Here is a 24,754-nt window from a genome sequence, read left to right on the forward strand (position 1 = left end):
CAAGGTCCCCCTGTGGAGGAATCCGCGCAGTGGGTGCCCCAGAGGCCAGCGTCCGACTCCACACTGAAATCCGGGGATGAGGCAAAAATCACTTTGCCATTCCAGGCTTGCATGTGAAGGAGCCACGAATGGAGTTCTGTCCGAACGACTGCTCCGAGTGGGATGCAGTGGTCGTAGGAGTGTCCGGAGCGTAGGCATCTTGCCTTCAGGCGTTGCATGGCCCTGTAGTGTAGAGGTCCCTGAAATATCGCTTGGATGGAGGAAGAAAGGAGTCCAACAATCCGATCGAGCGTCCTGAGGGGAATCGTATCCATCCGGAGGACACGTCTGACTTCTTTCTATATGAATGCTATCTTTGCCGTAGGAAGGTGTAGTATGCAGTTCCTCTAATCGATTTTAGAAACTGAGGAACTGAACCGATTTTAAGGAGAGAGACGACTTTTCTCTGTTTACCACGAAACCCAAAGATTCCAGAAAAGTGAACGACAAATTGTCTGCAATCGAAGCCTGGATGCAGATTCGCAGAAAATCAGCAAATCGCCCAGGTAAACGAGACACTGTATGCCAATGGTTCGAATGTGAGCCATCACTGGCTTCAGCAGCTTTGTGAAGCACTGCTGAGCTGAGGTTGAACAACAACATATGAACTGGCATGTTTGTCCTCTCCACCTGAAATGGAGAAAGCGATGACAATCTAGGGCGACTGGGCGTGTCTGGTATGTGTCTTTAAGGTCTAGATGGGTAAACCAGTCGTTCGTGATGATGAGATCTTGCAGAAGATTCTTTCTTGAAAGACATAAAGACCACAATCGTGGTGTCGAATTCAGGGGTAACGACCACTTTGTCCGGCAATAGTGTACGAATCGTGGCAGGTGGTCGGGTAGGCTCCACTCTCACGACTGGGGGGTGGTGAATGGTACAGGTATCAAAGAGTGGTACCCCTTATTCGTCCAGGAACACCCCATCTTCGACCACCATGGTCTTGGGGCCGCTCGGGATATCCCTGCATCGGTCGTCTTCACCGAGTATAGTTTCCTTATGGTATTTTCGAGGAAGTCTGAGGTAGGTCTTGCCATTCATCTTCCTCTGACAGTGAACAGTCTTCGTACCACTCATCCATGACATGATACAGGGTACCTGGTGGGCGATAGTCCTCATCGGAGGATGGTGGTGTTCGGGATATGGGTTCCCTTTGCTCCGTCAGTTTGGATTGTTTGACAGGCGCTTTGCCTTTGACCCTAGAGGCTGGAGGCCTGGATCCCTTCCAATGTCGCTTTGACTAAGATTTCCAAACCCGAGGCCTCCACCAAGTCTGGGGAGCCTGCGTCTCCATGGGATTTGGGTAGAGCTCGTAGCAGAGCCTTCTCCACTGAGGCCGCCATGATGGCGTTAATCATTGCTTGGAAGTCTTGGGTCAGTTGCAGTGTGTCTTCCATGATCCTGTCCTGTGTGAGAGACCGTGACCGTCACTGGGGATAGTGGTGTTAGGGCCAGCACGTAGGGGTGCCAGACTCCTGGTACAACTGGGTCAAGCCTGGTAGCCCTAGTAGTAGTGACCCCCAATGGACCCGCGAGGTGGGAGCGGTACTGCCAGGAGGCTCGCAGACCGAGGGGAGAGGTAATGAGAAGACACCAGATCAAGAAAAAACTAACCGAGGTCTGAGGCAAGCAAACAGATCAAGATACAGAATTATAATCATATAGAGGGGTATAGGAGAGCCAGGGAGAGTAAACCAGTGTAGTTAGCAAACATAAAACAAGTAATAAAAGTCTTTTAACAGTAATTCACCAGGGAGAAACAAAATACTCTGACCTGTGCCAGGCTGGAGCAGCAAAGAAAGAGGAAGTGATGTGACTGTCAGGGCCTTTTATGTATCACTTGACTTTTTTTCTGATGTTTCTGTGCTGCTGGAGATTATCAGTAAAGAGTTATGCAAATATGAAGCCTCCTGTCATGTGGTAAAATGAGTGTACCAGTTATGCGAAAATGACATCTCTGCATCAACCTCCATGACACAGCAGGAAAAAATAAATAAATAAATGTTATGCTTAAAGGGACACTATAGTCACACAGGCGACTTCAGCTCAATGAAGTGGTCTGGGTGCCAGGTCCCTCTGGTTTTAACCCTTCAGATGCAAACATAGCAGTTTCAGAGAAACTGCTATGTTTACATTTGGGGTTAATCCAGTCTCTAGTGGCGGTCTTCCGGACAGCCACTAGAGGCGCATCTGCGACGCTGGAGGCACATTTCGCCTCCATCGCGCAGTGCGTCCTCAGGAAAGCATTGAGAAATGCTTTCCTATGAACACTTTGAATGCGCGTGTGGCACTTGCCCCGCATGCCATTCGTCGGTCGGGGGAGTAGAGGTCACCAGCGCAGAGGGAGCCCGGCGCTGGATTAAGGTAAGCTGCTGAGGGCACCCTCAGGGCACTATAGTGTCAGGAAAACCGCTTTGTTTTCCTGACACTATAGTGATCCTTTAATATAAACTGCTACAGACGGAGTTGCTGGAGTCCATATTTAACAAGAATAACATTTAAAAGTAAAAATAAATCCTCTAGGCAGCTCTGCATGAGAACGGTTATGCCAGAATTTCTCACCCAACCTGGCACTCATATCAAGTACTGGAAGAGACAGCCGAGGACATCCCGGGACATCAGAGATTTCCTACGCGCGGCCTGCAACCTCTAAGATTGCGCCTGGTGGTGTTTATTGCAGACATTGTGCCAATCCGCTAAAAATATCTCCGCGTTCGCCCATCGCGTGCGCAAACTGCAACGAATGTCGCACCGAGTGTACTGCAAAAACAATGCGCTGACCAACCGGCACAACTGCCCAACATGGAGGATAGGGCAAGGACCCGAAATCTGAAAATATGCGGAGTACCAGAGGCGATTCAAGGAGCTGAGCACCCTTACTATTGCCTGAGGCTTATTGCCACATTACTGATGCCCAAGCAAGCCAAGCAGCTGACAGTTGATTCATGCTTCCAACTTGCCAGAGCTACCACAGCACCCCGAGACGTCCTGATGAAGCTGGTGCGGGATTCAGACAGGGGAGTACTTATGGGAGCGGCGAGGGCCCCCCCACAGTGTCCTCGCGGGGGCACAATTACCTTCTACAGGGACTTTCTGAGGAACCCTCGTGGCTGAGGTCCTTCCGACATATTACCCAGCTGCTACGAGAGCATGCAATCCCTTACAAATGGGGGTCCGCTTAGGCTACAAGCATGCCAAGGTTAATTGCGTTAGAATCCTAATGTCCATGCACTTGAAGCTCCATTTAAGCTCCCCACAGACGTGCCTTATGCCATTCTAGTTTAGGCTAGAGAGGGCACCTCCGATCTTTAACTTAAAAAAAAAAAAAAAAAATTGTGTTGATGCATGCAATGTGTGACCTAATGTTGAAACAATGTATTTTCTGTTCAATCTACCTGCAAAGCACATGATATGCTGTAAAAACCGCACTAACACACATAAATAAAGAATTAAAGGGACACTAGTCACCCAGACCACTTCAGCTTAATGAAGTGGTCTGGGTGTCAGGTCCCTCTAGGGTTAACCCTGCCTGATGTTTACATCTGGGGTTAAGCCAGCCTCTAGTGGCTGTCTTCCGGACAGCCACTAGACACGCATCGGCAATGATTGAGGCATATGCCTCCATCACGCAGAGCGTCCATAGGAGAGCATTGAAAAATGCTTTCCTACGGACACTTTGAATGCGCTCGCGGCAGTGGTGACGTCAGACAAGGATGCTGACGTCGGCGGGGGAGGAGAGGTAAGGGAGCCCGGTGGGGGAAAAGGGTGAGTAGCTGAAGGGGTTTTAACACCTTCCACGCCGCGGGAGGGGGACCCTGAGGGTGGGGGCACCCTCAGGGTACTATAGTGTCAGGAAAACCAAGCGGTTTTCCTGACACTATATAGTGTCCCTTTAAAATAAAAAAATTAAGTAGAAAACATATACTGAAATGAGCCACACCTCCTAACATTTTCTTAAAAGATAAGCATTCACAATTAAATACTGAGTACCCATTTGAAGCCCTAAATACACACAAGCACTGCAGCATGTAATATCCAGCACATATAATAACATAACAAAGATTACATTAATAACTACTATTTATTCCATCCTGCATACATAATGCTTTATAGAAAATTGCAATTTCACACTTAAGTCCCATAATGGTAGGTTCATTTAGGCCAGTTGTTCCAAAATCGTTGATGTTTTAGTTACATTACCTGTGATTCTGTGTGATATGTTTGTATGTTTCGGTTGCCTTCAGAGCTGGCTGAATTCTGGCCATCGATTGTACGTTTTGGTTTTTCTAAGCTTGTGTGTATGAATTTGTGCTGCTAATAAGGTACGAAGGATCAACCATTTAGAGTGATTTGATAACCCAGAGCGCATTTTCAGTAGGTCGATTTCCAGGCAAGAGGGAAACCCAATATGGGTAGTGCATATCGGCTTTCCCAACATATATTGATCATTGTGCCCTTTGCTCCACCACCAAATTCTATAATGTTGCTAATTGTTCCTTTTCGAATGATTGTACACAATTTCTACATCTCTGAAGGAAAAAAAAAAAATCTAATTTAAAAATTATTCATATATTGCAAATTAATTCAGCTGTGAGGGGGTACTCACTGGTTATTAAATACCAAAAATCTTTACATGTCTTATCTAAAATCTTACTTGAGATTTAAATAGATTATTGAAGCTGAGACAGAATATGCAATAAGTAAATGGATAAGACGAGCTAGGATTTGACTTAAAGGATTACTATAGCATTGGGAATGAGAAGCTCTTGCACGACAAGTGCCGGGTGCGTCCAATCATATACTCATCATAGTGAAGCTTTGAATCCAGTGCTTCCCTATGGTGGACAATAGAGGATGCGTGAGGATGCTGAATGTCACAGAACAAACTGTGACTCGATCTTAGAAGCAGAAGACCGCCTCTAGAGGTGTTTAGCCCTGCAATGAAAACATTGCCTTATCTACAAAATGGCAAGGTTTTACATTGCAGAATAAAAATGACAGGACCACTGTACCCAGACAACTTCATTAAGGTGAAGTTGTCTGGGTGCCTTTAGTTGTCCTTGAAATCAGAGGAAATAAAATGTTGCACTCCAGCTGTTGTAGAACTACAAGGATCATAATGCTCTGCTATGTTGAGCTGACCACTCTCGATTTAAATGCAAATTACTGTAAACTTACATTTTAGAAGCCCATACCTGTCATTCGGGAATGTGCCTCTCAATCAAATGCAGACTGCAGATCTACTTTGGAAGAAGCAGCAAGTTATTCAATTTGTTTTTGTTATTTTGATTTACTGCTATCTCTTTAACTACAGTTTAAAACCTACACCAGGGATTTTGAGGCCTTGAGTATTCCCAGCAGTGTAGCATTTCAGTATACCATAACATGAGCATGTGTATCTGTCACAATGATTAAACCATCTTGCAATCTTTTATGTCGGAGTACGCAACCTACGTAAGAGTTTGCTGACTCCAGGGTAGATTCAGATCATAAACAGATTCCTTTTTTTTTTTTTTTTTTTTTACCTACTCTGTGTGACCCAACCTTCTTCAATCTCCATTGACGTATGTTTTTCTGTTATGGGTTGTAACATGTGCAAGCTTTTTTTTTCGTTCTCCTAACACTCAATCCTTGGCATTTATACACTCCTCCCGCACTCTACTGTATCCCCCAATGTTTTATAAATATGTATATATATATACATTAATTTTTTCTGGTTCACATTCTATGCATGATAAAAGTAAAACTTGCTGTACTACGTATGTACTATATAAATGTATAGATATATTATTTCAATTATAAACCCTTCTATTGATTCATATTTTTCTGTCTATCCTCTCTAAAATTACTGGCACTGCAAAACCATTCGTTAAATAAGGCCATCATTGTATATAGAGGAGGAAGGGGTAGCTTGCCTGAATATGCTTTGAGGCCTACAGTGCCCTGTGTAATAAAGAGGCCTGGCCTGGAAACTGTATCAAAGGGGCTGTCTGTGTTCCATAATTGCTACAGCTTATTGTCTTGTTTGTAAGCAAGTCCGTTTTTGGGTGCCATTTCCCCTATTTTCGAACAGATAAAATGGAAAATACATTTCTATATTACTAAATCCAAAGCCATCCAGCCTTCCCAGCCAAAGACTTGTTGAACTAAAACCACTACAATGTGCTGCATCATGTCAGCAAAAATGTTTTTGAATTACCAAAAATGGCATATATCTTCAACATTTGAACAATTTAAAGCGACTCTGTCATTAGTATGCCTTTACTATTGGTTTTCCCTTCCTTATGCCCCCAGTATCTTAATTATTCTAATTTGTAGAAATGTTTGCATTGTGTTTTAATTTGTCATATTCTGTAAATTTAGTCAGTCCCTGCTATACACTGCCTGAATATTGATGCCTAAAGTAGTCCTGTTTTTTTTTTTTTTTTCTTTTTTCCCAACACCTGCTCACATATTGTGTTAATGGGCTTATTTGTTCCAGGTAATGGAAAGTGAGGAGTTTATGCTACTCCCAGCCAATCAACTGATAGATATAATTTCCAGCGATGAACTCAATGTACGTAGTGAAGAGCAAGTATTCAATGCAGTTATGGCATGGGTCAAATACAGCATTCAGGAGCGTAGACCTCAGTTGCCACAGGTAATTAACCTTTTTCTTTGTTTATCTCTTCAAGGACTAATGACTGAATAATTCATCATAACAAGCCACTTTATAAAGATCTTATAGAAAGAAGTAATTTTAACATTGACATGCCTGTATAGAACTGTAAATGGGTGGGTGGGGAACTCCTGCACATTCGATACTAGCACAGACTCTAGGGGACTAGATTATGGTCCTTTTTAAGGGTCTGCAAATGTTGCCATTTAAATTAATTTTGTACAGTGGAAATATAAATAAGTGTGGGCCACAAGTAGTGGGTTTTAAGTACCGTATTTATATTTTCTGTTTGAAACTTTCAGACTTCAGCAAACTTTTTGAAAAAAAATTATGTCCAATGTAGTGTTTTTCAAAGTTTTTTAAAATGTAAACACTTTTTTTAATCAATTTATTTTTTACCATAAAATATGAAATATTACACTTTTTAAGGCATATTAAAACACATTTTCTGCTGATATGCTGTAAAAACCGCACTAACGCACATAAATAAAGAATTAAAGGGACACTAGTCACCCAGACCACTTCGGCTTAATGAAGTGGTCTGGGTGTCAGGTCCCTCTAGGAATGTGGTTAGTTCGCCTGTGAGAATATTCATCCTTAATAGATCTCAACTATCCTTTCCTTTACATTTTCTATAGATGTAAAATCAAAGCTGCTCTCTAAGGAATACCTACTGTAGGAATAGTGTATTTAAGCTCTTGTTACTTCTCAACTTTCAGGTTCTGCAACATGTCCGTTTGCCGCTGCTGAGTCCAAAATTTTTAGTTGGGACAGTGGGGTCTGATCCTTTAATCAAAAGTGATGAAGAGTGCAGGTAATAAAGTAATATTTTCATAATCATTGTATATGTCTGTCATTTGTATATCTGTTAATCATTTCAAGAGTAATGCAAAATATAGATAACACTTTTTTTTAAATGCATAAAGCAGTGGTTCTTAAAGTAAGTAACCATATATCCACTTTGTTTTTTTATGAATATGCATGAAAGTTGATCTACAAACAATTTCCTGTGACACCCTCCCCATTTTCAAGCAGTTTGATGAAAACTGTGATCTCCTTGCACCCAAAGCCAATCTCTTCTGCTGCGGCTTGACTGATGTAGAAGTGAATTTTCGAATTCAAACTTTGATATGGCTTGGTTCACTAATGCAATGTCTGTCCAACTACCTCTCACAATTGATCAGAGCCTTCAAATTACCATTCAAAATAGAGTATTACAACCCAGAAGGTGTATCATAAATTTTATACAGGCAAATGATTCACTACTGTTGGTTAATCTTTCCAAAATTATTTAACTCCAAAAGCACACGCAAGAGGTAGGGACCATGCCTCCAGTTTAGCCTTGACTCTAAAAGTGACTTATGAAGATCAATCCTTGGGGAAGGTTTTTTTTTTTTTTTACTCCATCTGATTTTAATATAGTATCCTGTGTAAACTTTCTCTTTAGGGATCTAGTGGATGAAGCCAAGAATTACCTTCTCTTGCCTCAGGAGCGACCTCTTATGCAAGGTCCCCGGACTAGACCTCGTAAACCCATCCGCTGCGGAGAAGTGCTGTTTGCAGGTAGTTTGCCTCTTAGTGTTACAGAGATTGATGCAAATTGCTATAACTTGTATGTGGGTATTATGATCCTTTGTAGACCTTCATTTTACATTCTAATGCCATCGTCTGTAAGATGTACACTTAGTAATGCCATCAAACACATATAAATAGGCTATTTTAATTTGTTTTTGTGACACCTACTGTATATGAGAGAAATTGTATTCTGTGTGTTTTTGTTTTAATATAGCAGATTCTTCTCAATGATATTGTCTGGGTTTAACATCCATGTGCTCTTAGCCCTGCAATGAGAAACTACAATGTTTACAGGGTTAAGTCCACCTCTAGTGGCTGTTAGTATGACAATCACTAGAGTGCTTCCACTGCATTGACTGAGTAAATATCTGGCATGTGGCACAAAAGCTGTATAGAAAAGCACTGATATAGTGTGTTCCCATAGGGAAGTTTCAGTGCGTTCGTGGAAGTGGATGTGCCTGCTCATTAAAGTGACACTGTAGGTACCCAGACCACTTCAGCTCATTGAAGTGGTCTGGGTGCAATGTCTCTTTTGCACATAGTGCTACAATGTAAAATCAGTAGAGACAGGAACACTAATGTTAGGAATACAGATTTGTATTTCTAATGCTAGTGTTTCTTTAAGTAAATCTGGTGGTGTTCTTGTATATGTGTCTGTAACCAGTAGACTCTATTGTCTTCTTTTTTTATTTTTCCAAACATGTCTGTAACATGCTGATTTGTGTTCAGAGTGGAGAGCAGCGTTGTTTTTGCAATAAATGTGTATAAGCAAACTGAATGAAGATGTTTTTATTGTTATTGTATTATGTTTTATGTTAATTGATTTTCTCTCTTTAACAACACAAAATAAGTTATGGAACAAAGTCCTGTACGAAATAAACAAAATGGCTAACATATGTTTATTGTTAAAAATGCTTTCTTTTGTGAGGGCGGAGCCTGACCTTCTACCGAATCATCAGACGCGTGGTGCACAAGCTCCTGATCATTGGTCCGGTTCAGGGGTGCTATCTCCAGCCCATTAGCTGTGACTAACGTTCCAGTGCTTCACGAGTGTAGGGTTTCCCAGACCTACTCATTAAGCCTTTGCTCGACTTTCTAAGCCTCTGGGAACCCGAACACTTTTGCCACGGCCTGCTGAGAGCAAAGCTGGGGAGAGGTGGCCGTTCTCTCTCCTCGACGGATCCCTGTACAGACTTGTTGCATAGCCCTCCTTCCTCTGGACCGGTGGGGGATATCCCAGTATTTACTGAAGCCGATCTGGCAGTCACTGATGCACTTAACTCTGACCCAAAGTCAAATTCCAGCGCAACTCGATTACCAGGCCTCACAAAGATGGAAATGGGCATAATCCAGCCTCGCAAGGCCTTTACATAAATCAGAGTCCCAATGGACTCTGTGGAAACCATAATGCATTGCTTGGATGCCACATTCCAGAACTTCTGGCTCAAAATCTCGGCACGCCTGGCAGCCTCAGCGACCACACCACATGAGGGCAGCCACATGCCTAGTGCTCCAGAGACAGGTGGTACAACTCAAGGCTCCTCGACTACGCAAGCACCTGCCTTCCTTAATGTATGCCATCCCAAGCCAAGAGCCTCAAGAGGCTATGTCTCTAAGCATCGACCATGTAGGCCGAAAATCAACCGTAGTAAGCGACATTGGCTATCTGGATCGAACAACCGCCCCCAGAAGGGGATAAACTTGGCACCCACCGGACATAAAGTTCGCAGCTTGAAGATGCCCGCTCTCCCTCGGGCCTGGGCTGGAGGGGATTCCCGCTCTGGTGCAGCTCTGTGGATACCCCTAAGCACTCTAAAAGCAGCGTCCTGCTATGTCTTCCTCCTAGGATCGGCTGACACGAACTCTGAGCCCGCTGCCTGAGCCGCACTAATGTCTGTTGGCAAATGTGGCATAGCTAGCATCGCTAGATAAATGGCACAAGTAATTCTCACTTATATTTTGTTTTAACCCTTGTTTCTCCTTTTTCTTGCTATCTCGTTCAATACAGTGAGTTAGCATTGTACAATGTTTCAGTGGCAAAAGCACGTATTTCTTTCACATGTCTGAAAAGCTTTAATTCTTGCATTAACCAAGCATGTTACATCGTCTTGATATTCTATTCTAAGATGTGCATTGTTCTCCCATGACCTATTAAGCTATACTACATCAATAACTCTTAAATGTATTCCTGCTAAAATGTCTTTTTGATCCTGTATGAAAGAAAGCATTTTTAATTAATTTTTTTTATTTCATCTTTTTTATGATTTAGTGGGAGGTTGGTGTAGTGGAGATGCCATTTCAAGTGTAGAGCGCTATGATCCTCAAACCAATGAGTGGCGGATGGTGGCCTCTATGAGCAAACGGCGTTGTGGGGTTGGAGTCAGTGTCTTAGATGACCTACTATATGCAGTTGGTGGCCATGATGGATCTTCGTACCTCAACAGTGTTGAAAGGTATATCGTACAAAAAATTTTTTTACCATAAAAGTTCCTGTTGTCAAAAGTATAATATAGAAGCCAATTAATTGAACATACCTTATCAAATCATGACCTCATTTAACCATTATTATATATACCGTATTTTCCTTTCAACGACCGATCTGTCCATCTATACTTTAAATGGTCATATTGTTTCTACTTGTTAAAATTGTTTCTCTAATCTGTCACAGGTATGACCCAAAGACTAATCAGTGGAGCAGCGATGTGGCTCCCACCAGCACTTGCCGGACAAGCGTTGGCGTTGCGGTGCTTGGAGGATATCTTTATGCTGTTGGGGGTCAGGATGGTGTTTCTTGCCTCAATATTGTGGAAAGGTATTTATATAGGAATTTACATGCATGCACTACTGCTTCTCTAGTGTTCTGACTAATATTAAGCTTTTGTTCTATACAAAATAAGAAAATGCATGGTTTTTGCCTTATCTCGCATATTAAATCCTGGAAATTAATCATGAAGGACCATAGGATGTGATTTCCTATGATCATAATTTACAGTTTTAAATATCATTATAAGCGCAAAATCAAAGGGACCCAACACCATAACTACTACAGTTTATTGTAATGGTTAGAGTATTATAGACTGTCTGAGACGTTCATTAAACTATGAAGTGAGTTGCAATCTGAATTGCAAAATTCAGGCAAACATGGCTAATTTGAAGAAAATCTCCAACTCTACCAGTCACTGTTTATCTATTTTACCCTAAAGCGGCATTGTAGCATTGTGTATGTGAGGCAGTGAGTGTATATAGTGTCTGAATGAGTGTGTGTAATGTGGGTGCAGTATAGCAGTGTGTTATTGTCTAAATGTGTATAACAGTGTGTGCATACAGTTTGTATCAGTTTGTACTGTGAGTGTGTGTCTGTGTCTGTGTATGTTATAGTGTGTGTATATAGTATATAACAATGCATGTACAAGGCATTTTATAACAGAGGAACATATTGCTGAATACACACACACACACACATACACATATACACATATACACATATACACATATACACATATACACATATACACATATACACATATACACATATATATATATTACACACAGACTGCACACTGCTGAATATACACATACAGACTAATGAATACACAAACAGAAAGTAGCCCTCCCTCATTCCTTGGCAACAGCAAGGATCCAGTCGGTGCAAAAGATTCAAAATTATATTTTACAATAAAGGGAGAAGTTTGATAGGACCAGCTAGGAGAACTACAGGCTTCTTATGGCTCACAGCTGCAGTCTAGGAGCAAGACACAGGTTTCTGACCTTTCAAAACACTGCAGGTTTAAAATTAAAAAAAGAAATGTGCCTTTGAGTGTAATACCACAAACGTGTTCCTCCCATCATTCCCTGTAAGATAGGGGTAGTTCACTTAACAGAGAAAACAGAAATTATCCACTCTACTGCTGAAGGTTTTGATTCCCAGCTAGTTTAACCCCTTAAGGACCAAACTTCTGGAATAAAAGGGAATCATGACATGTCACACATGTCATGTGTCCTTAAGGGGTTAAATATAAAGCCTCTCCTATATAAGAAATGTAAAGTTCATGTGTCACGGGTTTGGAATTGTTTCTGATGGGAGTCTGTCCTGCCTTTTGTGTCCCCCATCCCTCACTTACCTGTGATCTGTTAGCTATACTCACTCTATGCTGTACATTATTTAGACACTCTGTGCTGTGTGCTCCTCCGCGGATCCATTCAGCAGAGAGAGGCAGAGATAAAATTTAACTTCCTATCCCTGCCTCTCTCCGCATACAGTGCCGCCTACTGGCCGGCTCCGCTATTAGTGTAGTCTCAATAAAAAAAGTAAAATAAATATACTGGCATTTGTATTGCCGGTATGTCTGCAATACCGGCACTGGCCTCGCAGCCCTAATTACCGTAAAATACTGGCCAGGCGAAAACCCTGATTGGGGCACCAATAATAATAATAATAATAAGGGACAAGTGGCGGATAGGGGCAATAAGTAATAAGGGGGCGGTATTTTTTGTTTTCTGAATTTTGTTTGGAGAATTAAATTCCAATCCATGCTGCGGCTGCATCTTGCAGCTGATTAGTGGATAGCCCCCTTATTCAACACGTATTAGTAATTTTTACTTGTTATTGTTGAAGTTGGCTTTTTAGTAGATGGCTCCCTTGATATTGGTAATTGAGGTTGTTTAATTTTTCCCTTCTGCCCCTACTCGCTTTTCTGTGAATAGAGGCATGTCTACTAATCAGTGAGTAGCCAATGTGTGGGGACCTATTGCAGATAAGACTCAATATTTACCTGTCAGAGCAGTCAAATTGCACTGCATGGAAAAGGCTTTAGTAGCCTTTCCCCGCCCTGCAAAGCTGTCTGTGCAGAGCCCTAACAAGTACATTTTTTTTTAAATCATTTTTAATTTTATTAGTTCAATAATCTTTATGGGTTTTTAATTGCATCCTTTTAGTGCTAAAAAAAAAAGTATGTTGTATACCTCTAATGGTAAGTGTTTATGTATCTTTTATTTATTTATTTATTTTTAAGGTATTTAGTTTATTGCACACCCCTATCACTATTTTTAGGGAGGGTGGTAGGTTGGGTATCTATATTTATTGTGGAATTACACTAGGGGTTTGGGGACTCGTAGTCACTTGGGGTTAGGTTGTTAAATTATTTTGCAATTAAATGCCAACCTTTCACTTATAGGTGAGGGCTGGGGTGGACAGTAAATGTGTGTCTTCCTCCCCCACATCACTAGGGGCCCACACCTGCTGCTAATGGATGGAGGCCAACGGGGACAATAAATTCCCCCTTATCACTTAGGCAGAGGGCCGGGGGGGGGGGGGGGGAAACAATAAGTCCCTCATTTACTTAAAGCCCCTGGCTGCTCACTGCTTAGTAGAATTTGAATAGCGAGTAGAGGCAGAAGAGGTGGGAAACTAATGGGACACAGGGAGAGCTGGAGGGGGGAAACTAATGGGACACAGGGAGAGCTGGAGGGGGGAAACTAATGGGACACAGGGAGAGCTGGAGGGGGGAAACTAATGGGACACAGGGAGAGCTGGAGGGGGGAAACTAATGGGACACAGGGAGAGCTGGAGGGGGGAAACTAATGGGACACAGGGAGAGCTGGAGGGGGGAAACTAATGGGACACAGGGAGAGCTGGAGGGGGGAAACTAATGGGACACAGGGAGAGCTGGAGGGGGGAAACTAATGGGACACAGGGAGAGCTGGAGGGGGGAAACTAATGGGACACAGGGAGAGCTGGAGGGGGGAAACTAATGGGACACAGGGAGAGCTGGAGGGGGGAAACTAATGGGACACAGGGAGAGCTGGAGGGGGGAAACTAATGGGACACATGAAGGGCTGGGTGGGAGGGCTAGTGGGACACATGGGGGGGTGGCTAGATGGACGGAGAGAGGGCTAATAGGACACATGTGGGGGCTACTGAGACACATGGAAGACTGGAGAGGGTGGAATGAGACACCTGGAGTGGCTGGGGAGTAAAAAGACACACAGAGGTGTGTGTGGGGAGAAGGAGATAGATGGCCTGGGAAAGGGGAGAATGAGACACACAGAGGAGCTGTGGCCTGGGAAAGAGACTCATAGAAGGGCTGGGGAAAGGGAGAAAGAGACAATGGGCTAAGCATTAAAGGGGTTTGGGGGAGAAAGACAAAAACAAAATGCATCTTCACTTGTGTCTCCTGCTCTCCCTGTAACTCTGTGTCAACCTGTGAGAGAAAGACGTCGTATTAAAGGGTCACTAGAGTAACAAAAAAAATAAAACCATTTTTAAATTTAAAAACAAAAAATGCAGATAAATATATATTCAAGTCACACACTGCATCCCCCCTCTCTCTCTCCCCGCACACGCACGGACCCGTCACATGCATTGCAGCCCTCACATGCATAATTAAATTGAGGGTTTAACTACTAAACAGAAATTTTTTATTTTTTACAATGTATTTTTATATTTGAGCAGTGGAGCATCCCTTTGATCCTAGGCTGTTATTACTGTTGTTATGCCATTGCAAACAGACAGACTCTGACAAAGGATTTATTTATATTTTATTTATACAAATTTTTTTCAATACAATTTATATGGAACTTTTGGAAGAGTACTAATATTGTCTCTTTTAGGTACGACCCAAAGGAGAATAAATGGACTCGTGTTGCTTCAATGAGCACCAGAAGACTTGGAGTGGCTGTTGCTGTTCTTGGGGGTTTCCTATATGCCGTAGGAGGGTCTGACGGGACATCTCCTCTCAATACTGGTTAATAGTTCATAAATCTTTTAATAGTAGCGTTTACATGTTACCAAAGTAAAACCGTTATCAATAAATATTATTTATAAAGCCTCAACAAATTTCACAGCATTGTACAATGGGTGGACTAACAGACAAGTGTTTGTACCAAGGCAAGTTGGAAGCACAGGAACAGAGGATGTTGGGGGCCCTGCTCAAACAAGCTTATCATTTAGACAATATAAGATTATAAGAAACAATATGCTTTGTTTATCCATATGAACTGAAAAAAAACGATTATTTTATGAGCTTATCTAATTGGATATAGATGGGCACCCTTTTCTGTTTATCTGTTTATAAGTTGTTTATCACATGTCCTTTATAAACGGTTTATCAGATGTTCATCCTTTTTATCATTTCACTAAATTATTTGCACATGGGATCTTTCTTTTTAATATTCTTTTATGTAACCGTTTGAAGTGTTAAGGTAGAATTTTTTTCTGTAAATGTGGATCTGCTCGACAATATATATTAATACATTGTCTTATTGGGCTTTTTTTTTTTGTTCAGTGGAGCGGTATAATCCTCAGGAAAACCGTTGGCACACAATCGCACCTATGGGCACACGCCGCAAACACCTAGGCTGTGCCGTGTACCAGGACATGATTTATGCAGTAGGCGGCAGAGATGACACAACTGAACTCAGCAGTGCAGAGAGGTACAATCCAAGAACTAACCAGTGGTCACCAGTGGTAGCCATGACTTCCCGTCGGAGTGGGGTAAGTAGATTTTACAGGTGCAGCCAATGGTCGTCACATAATGGTAATGATGAGCTAATTCTTCTAGTTGAATTGTAGTTCGAGGCAAACCTATGGGCATCAGGGGAGGTGAAGTATACCTGGGTGTCCTCAACATTAATCCTAAAATTATTAAAGTTAGCTAATATAGGCAGTGTAGAGAGAAAACAGAAGTGGACAAAGCCATCACTGGCAGCTGAGACCGTATGCGGGGAGGAGATGTTACAAGAAAAGGAGATGTCAAAGGGTCGTTGGGGGAGATGGGGAGAACCATGAAAAGACAATGTCACCATTGATATGAAGAGTTTGGGGAAGGAGAATGTGATCAACCGTGTCAAATGCAGCAGAGAGGTCTAAACGAATTAATGTGGAGTAGTGTCCTTTGGATTTAGCCACAATTAACCCCTTAAGACCGGAGGGCGTACAATTACGTCCTTTTTTTTTTTTTTTTTAAGCGGCTCTAAACGCCGCCGGGCGTAATTGTACGCACTCCGTTTTTTTTTTTTTTTACTTACCCGGTCGCCGGCGATCCCAGGGAGCCCCCCGCGGCACCTCCGTCCTCTTCAGCCCCCCCGGGCCATGTGAGAGTGAGGTCCTTATGGCCGGTATAGCTGGCTGCTGCAATGCCAGCAGGGGGACTAACTGTAATGACAGTCCCCCTGCTGGCTGAAATCAAATTTTTTTTTTATTATATATATATATATATATATATATATATATATATATATATATATATATATATATATATATATATATATATATATATATATATATATATATATACACATACACAGTCTAGGTGTATTTTAATATTAATATATATAATTATATATTATCACATTACACGTAGATGATACTGATTAAATATATATATAATTATTGTTATATTTATATATAATATAAAAAATAAATATTTAAATACGTAAAAAAATAAAAAAAATAATTAAAAATAAATTATTAAATATATAGATGTGTTTTATTTCGTTCTAACTGTATTGTGATATTAATATATATATTTATATCACAATACACAGAACGAAATAATATATACGTATATACCTATATATGAATAAAAATATAAAAAATATGTGTGTGTGTATGTATATATAAACATATATTAATTCTACACATATATTTATGTAATAATTTTACATAATTAGGTATCCTAATTAATTACAATTAGCGGGACCTGCCTGACAACCCATGCCGAAAGTATAGGGAATTTAATTTGCTAGCACTATATTTAACCCTATAACTTTACAAGACACCATAAAACCTGTACATGGGGGGTACTGTTTTACTCGGGAAACTTCGCTGAACACAAATATTAGTGTTTTAAAACCGTAAAATGTATTACAACGATGATATCGCCAGTAAAAGTGACATATTTGCATTTTTCCCGCACAAACAGCACTTACACGGACGATATTATTGCTGCAATACTTTTTACTGTTTTGAAACACAAATATTTGTGTTCAGCGAAGTCTCCCGAGTACAACAGTACTCCTCATGTGCAGGTTTTATGGTGTTTTCAAAAGTTACAGCGTCAAATATAAGGCTTGTGTTTCATTTTTTTCACATTAAAATTCGCCAGATTGCTTAAGTTGCCTTTGTGACCCTATGGTAGCCCAAGAATGAAAATTACCCCTATGATGGCATACCATTTGCAATAGTAGACAACCCAAGGTATTGCAAATGGGGTATTTCCAGTCTTTTTTAGTAGCCACTTAGTCACAAACACTGGCCAAAATTGGCGTTTCTTGCATTTTTCACACACAAACAAATACTAACGCTAACTGTGGCCAGTGTTTGTGACCAAATGGCTACTAAAAAAGACTAGACATACCCCATTTGCAATACCGTGGGTTGTCTACTATTGCAAATGGTATGCCATTATAGGTGTAAATTTATTTCCTGGGCTACTATACAGTCTCAAAGGCAACGTAACCAATCTGGCGAATTTCAATTTCAAATGTAACACGCTATATTTGACCCTGTAACTTCCCAAAACACCATAAAACCTGTACATAGGGGGTACTGTTTTACACGTGAGACATCGCTGAATACAAATATGTGTATTGTATTGCAATAAACGCAAACAGTATTTTGACATCCACAGTTAAAATGTCACGTAGAACTAAAAAAATTAAAATTCTTATTTTCTCCCATTTTTTTTTTTTATATTTTTTTCATATTAAATTTTGTTCCATACCTAAATATTTGATGTTAAACGAAAGCCCTGTTTCCCCTGAATAAAATGATATATAATAAGGGGGGGTGCATTTAATATGAAAGAAGTGAATTACGGTTGGACAGACATATAGCGCAAATGCCAGGTTTTGTTTACGTTTTGTTCTGTTCACAACTTGTACATTTGGCTCAGTCCTTAAGGGGTTAAACGATTATTTAGTTTAAACACAGAGCAGTCCACGTAGAATGGAGGGAGATGAAAAAGCGTGTCTGGCTGTTACTAGCAAGTTGTTCCAGAAGTTTTGAGGATAAAAGGGTAGAGATATGAGATGGTAGTTACATGGTGAAGATTACTTCTTTTATTTTTTAGGAGGTGTACATCAGTAGCATGTTTAAGGGGAGCGAGGACAATGATATGAGTAAAGTAAGGCACATGGGAAGGGGAGAGAGATCTGATAACATGAGAAGGTAATGGGTTTAAGGAGACATGTGGTGGGGTGAGAGGAAAGGAGAATAGCAGACACCTTCTGTAGGAGAAGCATAATCCAAGTTGGGTAGAGAGAAAGAGGGGGTGGTTGTTTTCTTAACTGATTAAAGGCAACCATACCACTTAGTCTTAATTAAGTAGTTTGGGTTTAGTGGTCCTCTAGTTTTAACCCTGCTATGTAAAGCATTGCAGTTTTGTAGAAACTGCAATGTTTATATTGCAAGGTTAAACACCACTCTAGTGGCTGTCTTTTTGACAGCCTCTAGAATTGCATCCCTGTGAGAATGGAGTCATAATCATTTCTCAATTAAATTATTCTCCTAGATAGCATTCGACTGGCACAGTGTGGTGATGTTCTGCACCTGCGCCCTTGCCTCCCAATGCTTCCCTATAAGGAAGGATTGGATTAGCTGAGATCATCAGTCTTTTATGTCAGCCACTGTGAAACCAGAGCAATGAGAGAAGGGGGAGGATGTGCGTAAACACACCTAAATTGTTTGGGTAGCACTATTGCATTAGGAATACATGCTTGAATTCCTAAAGCAATAGTGTTCCTTTAATTTTGCCGGTAAAATAGCTTGCAAAGTTATTATTTGTGGGAAAGTGATTTTGTACATTTTTTTTTGTCCGTATGAAACCATGTTAATAAAAGTTTTAAATTCCAAAATACTATTACTCCATTTCGTCCAACAATCTTTTGTTGAAATTTAAAATAACTTTAATAAATAGCAGTATTAAAAATAATGCAATTACCTTATAAGATCAGCGGTTCTGAAATTATTGCATACATTACTGACATGATATCTGGTCTGACAAAAAATAAAAATAGATGTGTGATCATTTTTCTTATTGGCTTTACATATTGTCGTTTTCAATTATAATAAGCACAGGAGAAATTGGTCATTAAGTAAAAGAAAAGTATTATGGCTACATTAGCTATCTAATATGCATGTCTGAAAAGACCCACAGTTAATCTGTTGGAGGGTGGTGACTGACATAGTTGTGGGTGAAGTAATAGAAGTCCAGGCACTTTATTAGGAACCACAACAGCAACGTTTCGACCCCAAAAGGTCTTTGTCAAGCTGACCTCTATTACTTTACTAATGTTTGGAAATCTGGTGTTTGATTCCAGCTTCGCAAGCACCCTGGCTCAGATTTGTGGGAGTGAGTGCAGTTCCACATATACTATTCAATAGTTGTGGGTGAGGCTGGCGTTCAGTTGACCCTCCTGTGGCTGACTTCTAAATGTACTGTGGGGTCAGTTGCAAATACATGTGATAGTGGGTGGCTCTAATTTTACATAGTTGGTTACATAGGCTGAAGACATGTGTCCATCAAGTTCAGCCTTCCTCACATCTATTTTTTTTTTTTTGCTGTTGATCCAAAAGATGGCAGAACCCCCCAGTTTGAAGCACTTTCAATTTTGCAACAAACTAGGAAAAATAAATACTTCTTGACCCCAGAATGCCGGTCAGATTTATCATGTGTGATTGATTGGAAGTATACGTAATACATAGCCAGCCTGGACTGCACTGCTTTCAGGCGTTACTATAATAATTGTGTTTTAAGTGGTGTTCTAGGTACTGCATGGATATTGCAACATTAAGTGTATGTCAAAATTGAATTATGAACTAGAAGGACACCTAGCTTTGTCCCTGTAACTTGATGATGTGAACCACATTCCCCAGAATTATGTAAATTTTGGTTTATTGGTCTTGAACGGCATGGCTGACCTCTATTTCTAGAACATAAGGTTGTCAGATGACCACCTGCCTTTTTAACCTTCTTCTTTTGTGCCACAGGTTGGGTTGGCTGTTGTAAACGGACAGCTTATGGCTGTAGGTGGCTTTGATGGCACTACCTATCTAAAGACAATAGAGGTTTTTGATCCAGATGCGAACACTTGGAGGTAAGTAATATCTAAGAGATTATTTGAAGAAAAAAAAGACACATTCCCTCTTTGAAACTGACATAATGAATATTCATTTGTTGACATTTTAGATGACTCAATAAATGTAATGGATCGTACTGGTGTAAAGAGCTTTTACTGTCAAAGTTAATGTAATCACCAATTCTAACCCCTGTATTTGCTCCTAACTTTTTCATGACCGTTATACAGGTTTGTTTTAAATCCTGATGGTTTTGACAAGTTCTACTTCATGAAGGGATTTAAAAAAAAAAAACAGTCAAGCCCACAGTTATTGCACAGCAATTTTTTAGGAGTTTCATCATCCGGAAACACTCACTGCCTCTGCTACACCAAAACTGTTAAAATTGTAAAAAAAAAAAAAAAATCAGGTTACTAAAGCATTAAATTGTTACTTGTATTAAAAATGTAAGTAAATATAATAGGGGTGGCACATAAAAAATAATAATGTAACATTCCAGTGTTCAATTTCTAGTCCCAAGTGTGTGTTGGCTCATTAAAAAATACATTTCATTTAAAAAAAGGTTACCTACTGTAACCCAGCAATGACGGTCTCTTCAGTGCAGCTCGATCTGTCTCTACTGACATCAGGCTTGAAGACCTTTCTTTCCAACCAAATGCTTTTGAAAGACTTTTCTGAAATAAGTTTAATGTCCTTGTACAATGGATGAGAACATCAAATTTCAAGAACACACCTAGTTTTACTCCTGTTATAGAGAGAGCACCAGCTATTGACTGGCGGTGTAACAGCCACTGGTGGTGTGGCAATATTTTACATTGCAGGAGCAAAATGTCAAGTGCATTGCACCAAGACCACTTCATTGAGGCAAAGTGGACTGAGTGCTTAAAGTGTCCCTTTAAAGCATGTAGAAGGACAAATGTGTCCTCCATAGAAAAACAAAAGGAATGCAGTTTTAGTTCAATTTCAGTCCTGCATAATCCCTAATTAATTGGCCAGTGAGAGAGAAAATGTTTGCAGTTTGTTATTTTTCTGTCACCTTTTGGTGTCTTCTCATAATTTGCAAAGACTCTGGACGATGACATCACTGCTGGTGGTCTGGTGGACATGGGAGGGTGAAAGATCAGGTTAACTTACCTAAACTTGTCACTTGGGGAGAACTGGCAACCTCAGGGCTGCCATCAGAAATTTTGGGGCCCCTGACAAAGCACAAAGTCTGGCCCCCCCCTCCAGAGTGTGTGCATAGTTTAGTGAATGCAGAGTGCGTGTTAGTGTGTATTAAATGCAGAGTGTGTGTTAGTATAGTGAATCCAGAGAGTTTGTTAATGTGTAGTGAATGCAGTGTGTGTTAGTGTAGTGAATGCAGAGTGTTAATGTGTAGTGAATGCAGAGAGTGTGTTAGTGTGTAGTGAATGCAGAGAGTGTGTTAGTGTGTAGTGGATGCAGAGAGTGTGTTAGTGTGTAGTGGATGCAGAGTGTGTGTTAGTGTGTAGTGGATGCAGAGTGTGTGTTAGTGTGTAGTGGATGCAGAGTGTGTGTTAGTGTGTAGTGGATGCAGAGTGTGTGTGTTAGTGTGTAGTGGATGCAGAGTGTGTGTGTTAGTGTGTAGTGGATGCAGAGTGTGTGTAGCGAATGCAGAGTGTGTGTCAGTATAGTGGATGCAGTTAGTGTGTAGCGAATGCAGAGTGCATGTTGTATTAGTGAATGCAGTGTGTGTAGTGTATTGTATTAGTGCATGCAGTGTGTGTTGTGTCAGTGTATGGAGCGTGTTGTGTCAGTGCATGCAGTGTGTGTGTTTTGTCAGTGCATGCAGTGTGTGTGTGTTTTGTCAGTGTATGCAGAGTGTGTTGTGTCAGTGTATGCAGAGTGTGTTGTGTCAGTGTATGCAGAGTGTGTGTTGTGTCAGTGTATGCAGAGTGTGTGTTGTGTCAGTGTATGCAGAGTGTGTGTTGTGTCAGTGTATGCAGAGTGTGTGTTGTGTCAGTGTATGCAGAGTGTGTGTTGTGTCAGTGTATGCAGAGTGTGTGTTGTGTCAGTGTATGCAGAGTGTGTGTTGTGTCAGTGTATGCAGAGTGTGTGTGGTGTCAGTGTATGCAGAGTGTGTGTGGTGTCAGTGTATGCAGAGTGTGTGTGGTGTCAGTGTATGCAGAGTGTGTGTGGTGTCAGTGTATGCAGAGTGTGTGTGGTGTCAGTGTATGCAGAGTGTGTGTGGTGTCAGTGTATGCAGAGTGTGTGTGGTGTCAGTGTATGCAGAGTGTGTGTGGTGTCAGTGTATGCAGAGTGTGTGTGGTGTCAGTGTATGCAGAGTGTGTGTGGTGTCAGTGTATGCAGAGTGTGTGTGGTGTCAGTGTATGCAGAGTGTGTGTGGTGTCAGTGTATGCAGAGTGTGTGTGGTGTCAGTGTATGCAGAGTGTGTGTGGTGTCAGTGTATGCAGAGTGTGTGTGGTGTCAGTGTATGCAGAGTGTGTGTGGTGTCAGTGTATGCAGAGTGTGTGTGGTGTCAGTGTATGCAGAGTGTGTGTGGTGTCAGTGTATGCAGAGTGTGTGTGGTGTCAGTGTATGCAGTGTGTGTGTGGTGTCAGTGTATGCAGAGTGTGTGTGGTGTGTCAGTGTATGCAGAGTGTGTGTGGTGTGTCAGTGTATGCAGAGTGTGTGTGTGTTGTGTCAGTGTATGCAGAGTGTGTGTGTGTTGTGTCAGTGTATGCAGAGTGTGTGTGTGTTGTGTCAGTGTATGCAGAGTGTGTGTGTGTTGTGTCAGTGTATGCAGAGTGTGTGTGTGTTGTGTCAGTGTATGCAGAGTGTGTGTGTGTTGTGTCAGTGTATGCAGAGTGTGTGTGTGTTGTGTCAGTGTATGCAGAGTGTGTGTGTGTTGTGTCAGTGTATGCAGAGTGTGTGTGTGTGTTGTGTCAGTGTATGCAGAGTGTGTGTGTGTGTTGTGTCAGTGTATGCAGAGTGTGTGTGTGTGTTGTGTCAGTGTATGCAGAGTGTGTGTGTGTTGTGTCAGTGTATGCAGTGTGTGTGTGTTGTGTCAGTGTATGCAGAGTGTGTGTGTTGTGTCAGTGTATGCAGAGTGTGTGTGTTGTGTCAGTGTATGCAGAGTGTGTGTGTTGTGTCAGTGTATGCAGAGTGTGTGTGTTGTGTCAGTGTATGCAGAGTGTGTGTGTTGTGTCAGTGTATGCAGAGTGTGTGTTGTGTCAGTGTATGCAGAGTGTGTGTTGTGTCAGTGTATGCAGAGTGTGTGTTGTGTCAGTGTATGCAGAGTGTGTGTTGTGTCAGTGTATGCAGAGTGTGTGTTGTGTCAGTGTATGCAGAGTGTGTGTTGTGTCAGTGTATGCAGAGTGTGTGTTGTGTCAGTGTATGCAGAGTGTGTGTTGTGTCAGTGTATGCAGAGTGTGTGTTGTGTCAGTGTATGCAGAGTGTGTGTGGTGTCAGTGTATGCAGAGTGTGTGTGGTGTCAGTGTATGCAGAGTGTGTGTGGTGTCAGTGTATGCAGAGTGTGTGTGGTGTCAGTGTATGCAGAGTGTGTGTGGTGTCAGTGTATGCAGAGTGTGTGTGGTGTCAGTGTATGCAGAGTGTGTGTGGTGTCAGTGTATGCAGAGTGTGTGTGGTGTCAGTGTATGCAGAGTGTGTGTGGTGTCAGTGTATGCAGAGTGTGTGTGGTGTCAGTGTATGCAGAGTGTGCGTGGTGTCAGTGTATGCAGAGTGTGCGTGGTGTCAGTGTATGCAGAGTGTGCGTGGTGTCAGTGTATGCAGAGTGTGCGTGGTGTCAGTGTATGCAGAGTGTGTGTGTGTGTGTTGTGTCAGTGTATGCAGAGTGTGTGTGTGTGTTGTGTCAGTGTATGCAGAGTGTGTGTGTGTGTTGTGTCAGTGTATGCAGAGTGTGTGTGTGTGTTGTGTCAGTGTATGCAGAGTGTGTGTGTGTGTTGTGTCAGTGTATGCAGAGTGTGTGTGTGTGTTGTGTCAGTGTATGCAGAGTGTGTGTGTGTGTTGTGTCAGTGTATGCAGAGTGTGTGTGTGTGTTGTGTCAGTGTATGCAGAGTGTGTGTGTGTGTTGTGTCAGTGTATGCAGAGTGTGTGTGTGTGTTGTGTCAGTGTATGCAGAGTGTGTGTGTGTGTTGTGTCAGTGTATGCAGAGTGTGTGTGTGTGTTGTGTCAGTGTATGCAGAGTGTGTGTGTGTGTTGTGTCAGTGTATGCAGAGTGTGTGTGTGTGTTGTGTCAGTGTATGCAGAGTGTGTGTGTGTGTTGTCAGTGTATGCAGAGTGTGTGTGTGTGTTGTCAGTGTATGCAGAGTGTGTGTGTGTGTTGTCAGTGTATGCAGAGTGTGTGTGTGTGTGTTGTGTCAGTGTATGCAGTGTGTGTGTGTGTGTTGTGTCAGTGTATGCAGAGTGTGTGTGTGTGTGTTGTGTCA

General features: G+C 41.6%; 1 protein-coding gene across 3 annotated transcripts in view; it reads left to right on the plus strand.

The window, feature by feature from the left end:
* Nucleotides 1-24,754, plus strand: part of KLHL20 (kelch like family member 20) — a 49,526-nt gene that overhangs the window by 20,502 nt on the left and 4,270 nt on the right. For all 3 annotated transcript variants that reach the window (XM_063426180.1, XM_063426181.1, XM_063426182.1), the window contains 8 exons: nucleotides 6,521-6,679; nucleotides 7,417-7,511; nucleotides 8,145-8,260; nucleotides 10,542-10,725; nucleotides 10,941-11,084; nucleotides 14,882-15,015; nucleotides 15,556-15,764; nucleotides 20,262-20,368. In XM_063426180.1, coding sequence (XP_063282250.1) covers nucleotides 6,521-6,679; nucleotides 7,417-7,511; nucleotides 8,145-8,260; nucleotides 10,542-10,725; nucleotides 10,941-11,084; nucleotides 14,882-15,015; nucleotides 15,556-15,764; nucleotides 20,262-20,368 — 1,148 coding nt within the window. The remainder of the gene's footprint in view (nucleotides 1-6,520; nucleotides 6,680-7,416; nucleotides 7,512-8,144; nucleotides 8,261-10,541; nucleotides 10,726-10,940; nucleotides 11,085-14,881; nucleotides 15,016-15,555; nucleotides 15,765-20,261; nucleotides 20,369-24,754) is intronic.

This window comes from Pelobates fuscus, chromosome 7, assembly GCF_036172605.1.
Source record: "Pelobates fuscus isolate aPelFus1 chromosome 7, aPelFus1.pri, whole genome shotgun sequence".
NCBI classification, from domain to species: domain Eukaryota; kingdom Metazoa; phylum Chordata; class Amphibia; order Anura; family Pelobatidae; genus Pelobates; species Pelobates fuscus.